The 9,700-nt window shown below is 37.3% G+C and overlaps 1 protein-coding gene across 1 annotated transcript in view; it reads left to right on the forward strand.

Moving 5' to 3' along the window:
- The window catches only part of PIBF1 (progesterone immunomodulatory binding factor 1), a 106,134-nt gene that overhangs the window by 620 nt on the left and 95,814 nt on the right, over positions 1-9,700 (forward strand). Inside the window, exons 2-4 of the mRNA XM_009074835.1 lie at positions 341-441; positions 2,288-2,486; positions 7,596-7,715. Coding sequence (XP_009073083.1) covers positions 341-441; positions 2,288-2,486; positions 7,596-7,715 — 420 coding nt within the window. The remainder of the gene's footprint in view (positions 1-340; positions 442-2,287; positions 2,487-7,595; positions 7,716-9,700) is intronic.

Below are 9,700 nucleotides of genomic sequence, written 5' to 3' on the forward strand. Positions count from 1 at the left end.
CAGTCCGTTTTTGCAGCCTACTGTAAACTAACTGGCTTTCATTAGCTTGCTGCTCTGAGTTTAAGCCTAATTTGAGATATGTTTAACAAGTACCTATTTGACTGAAAAAGACCCATTTAAGAACTCAGTCTTTTTTTCTTTGTAGTTCATTGGGACAAAATCCATATCGTATTTTATGAAGCCTTAGCATATTTAGAGGCCTTGTTAGACAGTCATTTTTGCACTGCCCACAGCATTGGACTCTTCACTCTTTTTCTTTCAAGTGGTTTAGTAAATATTTTTTAAAAAAATTACTGAGATAACTTTTTCTTAATTTTCTACTTTTATTCTTTGTATTTAGGTTGAAGAGCTAGAAGAGAAGCTTAATGATGCAATCCATCAGAAGCAGCTGTTGTCTTTACAACTGGACAGTCAGTTGGCACTACAGCGAGAAGATGCTAGGTATGGTGGAAGTAAAGTTTAGAACTTAATCTTTACCTGTCCATGTATTAATTGGAATTTGTATAAATTAGTTATTAGTGGTAACAGGTAATTACTAGTTGCAGGAATAGGAATTCTTTTGCAGTTTATATTAGTCTTTTAATTCTAGAAATGGAACTTACATATTTAATTTAAATATATGTGAATCTGAATTCTACTCTCACTGGCTGAAGTTTGTGGTTTTGGTTTTATTGTTACCTCAATTCAAAATTTAATAGGAAGGGAGAGTAAGAATGTTATTAAAACCAATAAAGAATGAAAGGAGTAGGCAGAGGGGGCAGAATTTCCATCAATCTATACTGAATTTTTAATAACTCTGCAATGTAGATGACTTGGAAAAGGTAAGGGGAAAAAATTTAGCATTTCCAGTTAGGATTGCTTATTTGTCAGAAATGCTTTCAGTTGATGATGAAGAAACTCACTTTCCATCTTGTTTTTCTGAAATATTTTGAGTTAATCTGCAGCTGAAAAATATAGTGGCTGGCAGGCTTCTCCAGATTGCTTTGTTAGTTAGATGTTTTACCACCTGTGAAAGAAGAACTTTACTTACTTAGTCTTACGTTACAGTAGAGGATGCACCAGCTTACAGGCTGTGGCTAATTCAAAACCATGTTCAGTAGTAAGGCTAGAACACATTTAGGGTTGTGAAGCCAGACCTGAGATTAGTTACGGCCAAGTCTTTCAATTAAAAGCAGCTGATTGTCAGAGAAAGGTCTGTCATTCTGTATGCTTAGTTGCACCAGAGTGGAATGTCTTTGTATTGGGCATACTTGAGTTATCTGAGGTAAAAAAGGACTGACGTGCAAGCTCTTGTTAATAGCCATAAAAAAGCTGAACTGCTTTCCTTTCTCCAGTCTTTTCATTAGTTTTCTTGTCAGTCTTTTACTTCACTTTTCATCCCCATTTATCAGAATTGTACATACTGTGGAATATGTCCTTGTGTGAGTGCTTTGCTCACCTCAGACTTTCTGTTGTCTTTTCGAAACCAGTGGGGCAGATGTTGCCTTGTAGCACTAGTTAGTGTTTTTGACAATACCATTTAAATAATGCAGGGTGACTGTGTTTTAAAGAATGATTTAATTGAGTGTTTTCAAGAATTACAGCTAAAATCTCAAAAAACGTAGGTCAGTCGTCCTTGATATAAATAAAAGAAACACATGACTAAGTGATGTGCAGTTTCTCTTGCTGTATAGTATATTGTCACTGGTGGTAAGAGTAGTGATGGTGTTTTAAGGCTGGAAGTAAAGTTACTTGCTTTAATGTAGTGATGTTTGGTTTGCTTGGGTTTTCTTGTGTTTTTTTTAAAGGACCCCAGTTTTGTATGTTACCGTGGTTAGAAATTGAAGGGTTGCGTGTGAAATAGGCCATGAGTGTGCATGTGCTGAAAGCTTGGTAAGACACAAGTTGAAGTTACTGTTGCTTTGTTTGGTGATTTGCTAGTTCCTTGGGGTTTGTGTAGAAATATATTTTGCTTTTTCATGTTTTTAACCTTTTAATTGATAAATTAGGATTTATTTATAAATTTTATAAATAAAAAACAAGTCAGCATGTGTGGAGATTAATTGTCACTTGTCAGATTCAGCTTTGTATTGTCAATGACTATAAATTTCCTGGCTTTTTATATATAGTGTGTCTGGTATGATCGTGTAACTATGGTGCTATACGTTCTTGGGCTATTTACCTACTCTGTGTAAATATTCCCCTCCACAAAATGAGCATAGCTCACTCCTTTGCCAGGGTATTCTGAAGCTTTGTCACTTGTTTTACTCACTACTTAATGTCTTCTGTTTTCCAATCAATCTCGAAGACAACATCAGGCTCTTATGAAACAAGAAATGGAAACTATTTTATTGAGACAGAAGCAACTGGAGGAAACAAATCAGCAGTTGAGGGAGAGGGCTGGAGATATCCGTCGTGGCTTGCGAGACTTGGAATTAACAGATGATTGCTATGAGAAGCTAAAGTCTCTTCCTGAAGATCAGCTTTCTGTCCCTGAATATGCTTCTGTGAGTATTGTGTTTAGCATTGGTTTAAAATCTAAGCTGTATCCTGGGTCTGGCTGGGATGGAAAAGCAGCCTGAACCTTGCTGTGCTTTGGATTGGTGGCTAAAACAGTGTTGGTAACAGTCCAGTGTTTTGGCCACTGCTTGATGTGCTTGCACAGCATCAAGGCTTTCTCTTTTCCCCGTTCTGCCTCCCCCTGCCTCAGCAAGTCAGGCATAGCCCTGAGATTGAGAGAGGACACAGCTGGACAGCTGTCCCAAATTGGCCAAAGGAATATTCCGTACCATCAAACATACTCAGCAATACAAACTGGAGGTAGAGGAAGAAAGAGGAAGTGGGAGGGTGGTGACTTTCAAGGTGGTTATTGTTCAGAGACTGTCTGGGTATCAGTCTGCTTGCGGGAGGTGGTGAGTGGTTGTCTTTGCTTTTTGTCCTCCTTTTTCATTTTTTAATCCCATCTCTTTCCTTCAGTAGTTAAACTGTTTAGAAAACTCGACACCCAAGTTGTCTTGCTTTTGTTCTTCCCATTCCCTGTCCTGCTCCCACTGGAGGCAGCAAGTGGGTGAGCAACCATATAGGTGCTTGGCTGCTGGGCGCGGTCAATCCACCACAAGTTGAAAATTGCTGTTTTAAAAAAAGAATTAAAGGGATGTACATATAATAGAAGCCATTCTATACTCCTAGGGTTCTTACTTATCCCCAACTAGAAATAAAGGACCTTCAGAGGCAGGTGTGCTTCTAGAGCAGTCTGTTATGACTGGATTCCAGTAAAGAGTGAATCCTTTTAACCCCAGACTCTGATGTCCTAAAGAGAGTAGGACTGCTGATGTATTTTAGGAAGGTAAAGCAGATGAGATGTTAAATTAAAGGGTGGGCACACATTGATGATACGAAATACAGGCTGAAAATAGGGGTTTTAAACTTGGCTTGCCAGAACTACAAGCTAGGATGGCCCTTGCAAGGATCCCTTACCTTTCCCTTGTGCTTTCTATCTGTCCCTTTCTTATTTAACTAAACACAGGAGATTAAGTGTAACTTAAAGTGTGGTCTAAGACTCATTTTCTTGGTTTAAGACATTAGTTAACTAAGACTTTCGGGTAGGTGGGGGGGCTGTGGTGTACTCTACTTGCACTGGATTGTGGTATGTGTCAAAAGCATCCTGACTGACCTCTGAGTCTGAAGAGGATTTAGACATGTAAACCTTAATTCACCAAAGTAATATTTTACTTAGGTATAGATCTTGTTATTAAGGAAGTTGTAAATAATGTTAAAAAGCTTAGTGCATTTGTTGAGGTATAAATGCTGCATGAATAAATTTTCTTGCTGGATCAAGGCATGGTATACTGCACTCTAGATGTGTACAGAGAAGTAAAAATTGTCATTCATACCTAAAGGATGTTCTTGTGAACATCTTAAGTTACAGAACTTGGACTTTTTAAAGTTGTTGGAATATCCTAAAGCTCTGTGTGATGAACAGGATCAGTAGCTTGGGGCCTGTTAGGTTATTACCGCCAGCTGTCTACTGTACCTCCTGCCCTCTGCAGAAGTATTTGAGAGTTTTTTGATTCCTGCACCACTGTGGTTGAAAAAGCAGATTTTTAGCAGAAACTGAAATCCGTGTCAACTTACTTGAAATTCTTGTGCAGGAAGTTCAGGACTTCAGGAGCTGATTGACAGTCAGTACAAATCCAATGTAGCCAGGCAGGACAGGTACCAGGAGTTAGTAACATGGTCAGCTGCTTTAAGTGAAGCTGTCACAGCACAATTAGAGTGCTTGAAGTTCATTTATGAGTAGAAAGGGGCCCTCAAAAAGATGTGAAGTGGGAGAGATGAGCAGCAGCCACCTTCTACCCTTAACATATCTTTCTTTTCCTCTTGTGTAGAACCAGTAAATGCTACTTTTGTCTATGACAAAAATTCTGCTACTTAGGTGTTCAGTGAAGCCCCTTCTTTACACATTGCTTTTTTTTTTTCTTTTGAATAAGTAATTTTTGGCCAATTTTTTTTTCTGAAGATGTGTGGTAGTAAGATGCTGCTGTCTGCTTCTTCTCTCAACTTCTTTTAGCAAGAGGATTAGTATGAACCTGAAGATACCAGTTAAGTTTAGTGGTTGTTTATCATTACTTTGTGTTATCCACCTGATGCAGATGCTGGGAGGCTACAGAACTGTTTTGTATATCCTGTCCATGCATCCATTTAGTTTTTGAAGGCCAGGAAGAGGAAGTTGAAGGGAATACTGTTTTCTGCTTTGCTTACCTAAGGAAGGATTGTGCATGTCTCAGGCAGTTAAAATTTCTGGCTCTATTTGCAGACTAATAGTATAGTCTACTGGTATTAAGGTAAAATTTTCCTTGACAAGAAATGGTCCTTCTTAGACAACTTGAGCAAGAAATTTCCAGGCTTTTTTTTCCCTACTTATCGATTATAAACTGCCTTGCAATTTTCCAGGATAGAAGCAAACTGTGTATGATGCTTACAGTTTATTTGAAACCTGGTATACTGGATGAACAGCAGGAAGTGCTTAAATACAGATTTTGTATATAGGGATATTGCAAGTTTAAAATGCTGCAATTAAAGCAAATGTGGGATGTTTTTCACTGTTCTTCCACAAAGGGGTGCAATAATGACACATTAAAACAAACACTAGGTAATGTTTAATGGTGGCAAATGAAAGATGCTTAAAATATCATTTTTCTCTTAACATCAAGTTTTTGTTTTGAACCTATATGTAAAAAATCAGATTTTTTTTATCTGTTCATAAGAGTAACTTTTAAGAAATAGTATGTGCAAAATTTTGAAGTCCTTCAGGCCATTAAGTAATTTGGCTGTCAAGCACCAGTGCAGTTTGTTCAGTAAAATGAACCTCTTGTGTATTCAGTTGTAAAAACATTTTCACCAAGTTGTTTAGAAATGGTATCTGTAAATTCTGTTTGATCTGATCTTAATTGCCATGCCTTTCAGTTGTATCATTTTGGTAGCCCCAGCTCAGTTGCTGTTTGTGTAAGAAAGCAGTTAATTAGTGCAACTGCTTTCACATGACATCATTTAACAGAAGCCAACCTTTTCATCCTCAGCACCCACCCATTTTTAACTTAATTCTAGTTTTCATAGAGTATTGGGCACATGCTCAAGAACTTCTTTTAATTGTCTAGAAAGTGGTAACCCTGTTTCCAGCACATTGGTATAAACTTGTACTTTTTAAGATATGCCATTGTTTCTGAAATCCCACTACAGTGACTATTGTTCCTGCCTGGCAAGAGGCAATGTGTGCTTTGACTGCTGAGTTACTTGAATGTTTGTTGGCCATCAAACCAGCTAAATAACAGGAACAGTTGAATTTCTGTTAGAACCTCACCCTCATCTGCTGTATTCATTTGCATTTATTACCATGGAATGATCTTTTCTTGGGAAGGCTGTGCAAATACATCCTTGATACCTATTCCCCATGTAATCTTGGTTTGTACTGAGAAATCTGTTTTAGGGCAGTTGTGTTTTGGAAGTAAATGTGGCATGATAGCATAAGTTAGGTTTCCTAGGGAAATTTCAGTAAAAGAGTTTACTAGAAAAGCAGGAGTGCTTTTAAAAAAACCACAATGCTTTAAATGGTTACCAGTTAGTGATAATCAAGGCGTGGGATTTGAGGTAATTTCTTCCTTAAAAATGACCTATTGAATCATCAGTTGCTACAGTTATAACTATAAATGCTTATCTTCCAATCATGTTGCACACTTGCCTTATTGTATGAAGCAGACCTATGTTTACATAGCAAATTTCCATGGCTTCTGTGTTTTTTAGAATTGTATGCTGTTAATTATATGGAATATACCTGGAACCTTTCTTTGTCTTCTGCTATTTACAGGTAGCAAAATAGAAACCTGTCTTCTTCTGCATGGAAGTGTAGTACAGCTTGCTGTTGAAGGCTTACTTTATTTGTGCTTTCTTGCTTGTATTTCTTCTTTAATCAGTTATCAAACAAAGCATTAGTGATGGAGAGTATGCAATAGCTTTTGCATGAAAACAGTGCTTAATTATCTATTCTTTTTAACCCTCTCCCCCCAAAAAAGCCCCAAGCATTTTAAGGTATCAGGTTAATCTGGGAGTAATAACTTCTGTGTACATGTGTGTGGGTGTATATCAGAAAAGCTCTTTCTTCTTTGTTTTGTCCCTTTATGTTGGGGTTTTTTGTTTTTATTACTAACTTTGTGGTTTTACTACTGCATTTTATGGTCTTTTTATTTTCTTGATCAGTAGAAACATTTGGATAAAGTTCTGTGGATATGAGACTTACTCGTCTGAGACTATGCTTATGGCTAGAGGGGAGTAAGAAAGAGAAGTATGTGTTCTAGATTTCAATATTTCAATTTAATTTTAATCCTTTTACAAGGTTGGTTCTTTTAGTGTTGATTTAGCAGAGTCTAAATCTTTCAGAGGCTTAGTTGCCTGATGCAGATGAATCCAACAACATGTTACTGCTGAAGGTGTGTGTGTGGGGGTGTCAGGGTTCTTCTTGGCTATGTGCTGTTCCCTCTTCCTGCACTTGCTCTTGCGTATTCCTTGGTGTAAATTCAGCACACCAAACTGGCAGAAACCAAAAATTAATCTCTCTCCATTTCAACACACCCCATAAAAATTTATATTGGCTTGGGGGAAGTTAGCAAGTTAAGTTATTGCTAAATAGGGGTTTGGTTTGCTTGGAATTGTGTTTTTTCCTCATTTTGCACTGTTAATCAGATAGGCTCTAGGCTCAGCACAGGTAAGAGCATGGGACCATGTGGCCCATTAGTGACTGTAACTTTTAATCAGGCAGCCTGACTGGGAGCTGGCTTAGTTGAACAGCAGTGTGTATCTTTACCATTATTCCTCTATTTTGCTCAGTGCCAAACACAAACTGGTTACTTCTTAGCAGCTGCTGTCAAAAGCTAAAGAAAGACACTGGTTTTGCTCTAACATTACCCTCACCGCACCCCAAGCCCCAATCATGTTTCTGGCATGCACTAGAAATAAATTGGTAACTTTTTGCTATAAAATGTTGAGCTGATTTGGTTTTGGGATTGTAGTTTTGCAGTTGCAATTTTATTAGTCTCAATTTTGAATATGTCTTGTTCTTCTAGATTCGATTCTATGAAGTAGTCCATTCCCTAAGAAAAGAGCTGAGTGATCTACAGATGAAAAAGAAGAGCCTAACAGAAGAGCTAAGTGGGTACAAATCCCAGCTGAAGTGTCTGACAGAGGTCTGTGTTCCTACGTTATATCAGTTAAGGAACTGTGTAAATATATACATGTTGCATAGACCTTGTTCTCCAAATCATTCTTCATGTATAAGATATAAACCCTCTTAATTCTGTATAAAACTTAGTGGGGGAAGAAGAGGGCAGGGAGGGAAAGGGGGATGCTGTATACATCCTTGTAAAACAGCTGATTTTATTCTTTGGCTACCCTGCAAGTTTTGCTCGTGACATGGTTCAGAATAGTCTCTCACCAGCTGTGTTGTGCTTTCTGTGGGCAAGGTTCAAGGTGGGGAAACTCAGACAGGACATCCACCCAGCAGTAGTTGAAGACACGGTGACGGTTCAGTGTACTAGTTTTTGAGATGGTGATGTCTTGGTAGTAATTGGCTTCACCTTTTGTTTTAATCATATAAAAATGCGTTTTTTTAAAAATAATTCTTTAGGGTTGCATTTTCTCTGTTAGGCTTTTGAACTTTTTATATTTACATTCTCCTATTTATTTTTATAATAAAGAGACAATTTCATTTCAGGTAATGTATAAATGCCAGAAGTAGAGAAGTAAATTATATAAATGTATTTAATTCTTAGTTTCAAAGAGTGAATGAATGGAAACAGGGTAAGGCTCATGCTGGTTTTGAGGTATTTATGAGTATTTATAGTGTTCTTAGTATGCATACAGCTAGGGTGGTTTGTATTGTAGCTTAGTTCCACATAAATCTGGAGCTGTGATAACATAGTTTCAGGTACCCAGAGTATATTTATCCAAGTCGTGACTAGCAGAGACTTAAATGCTACTGTCATTTTATTACTACTGAAAATAATTATTAGTTATTGCCCTTTTTTTCCTGTGAAATTTATTTATGGAATAATCAGATATAAGGAGATTTAATTATATGAGATTATCTTGTGAAATTCATGTTATTTTCATTTCTGGTTTTGATTGGATTAGAAAAAAATAGCCAATTAAATCCGTGCATTTTTGTGCTTCAGCATTGTTTTGTGTCATCATCGCTGGTCATAATTGAGATTAAATTAATCCTGTTAATTTTGTTTTACGTAAGCATTTTCCTTCATTGTACATTTAATGTGCTCTGATTTAATAAAATTCTACATGAGGATTTCAGCCTTCTGAGATTTGACTGACATCTATATTAATTTTTGCTGAAGCAAATTAACATGATAGTAGATAACTGTTTCTAGCACAGTTTTAATTATTGTTTTCTTGGTACTCTGACCTTTTCTTTTATGCAGAAACTTCTGACTTTGTCCTTTTTACACCACATGGTGGCAGCATCCACCTTTTCCACTGCTCTGGTTTGCAAAGTTTGGAGTGTGCTGTGCTTTGCTTCGCTTCTGCCGCTGATGAGCAAGCACAAGAATGTTGCCTGTGTTGAACTGAGGTGGTTCTTTAAACGCTTATACTGGGTTTCCGTGAATAAAGTGACAGACAACTAGTAAAAATTAATACCTTGTTAAAAAAAAATTAAAATCAGGGAAGGGATCCAGATGTTGAAATGTCACATAAAAGGCTTACAGTTGGTAATAAAAATTATTCCATAGGATTCTCAGATTTAAGATAAGATCACTTACTACAGTTCTTCATGTACAAAAAAACCCCAAACCCAAGTCTTCATGCTGTCTGTTAGACATAGCAATGGCATGGTTTGGATATTTAACAAAAAGTGACCTGGTAGGAGGTATTTCATGTACGGAGAGGCTAAAGAGTCTGTGTTTTGATTCTGGTGAGTTCAGGTTTGACCTTGTGACTTGATGAGTGTCACTGTAACGAGGTACCTCAGGCTGTTTCAGATAATAGGGTAAGAGGAGCATCATCAGTATGTGAGGGTACTTTAGAATCTCTAATGTACTTGGAACACTAAAGCTATCAAAACTTCACGTCTCTTGCAGCTTATGAAGAAGTGATTTCAAGGTGCACTGCTGGGATAACTTATTTGAGGTCCTTGAGGTTGAGCTTTGTTACAGGAAGT

The sequence above is a fragment of the Acanthisitta chloris genome, unplaced genomic scaffold (assembly GCF_000695815.1).
Source record: "Acanthisitta chloris isolate BGI_N310 unplaced genomic scaffold, ASM69581v1 scaffold10815, whole genome shotgun sequence".
Classification (NCBI taxonomy): Eukaryota; Metazoa; Chordata; class Aves; order Passeriformes; family Acanthisittidae; genus Acanthisitta; species Acanthisitta chloris.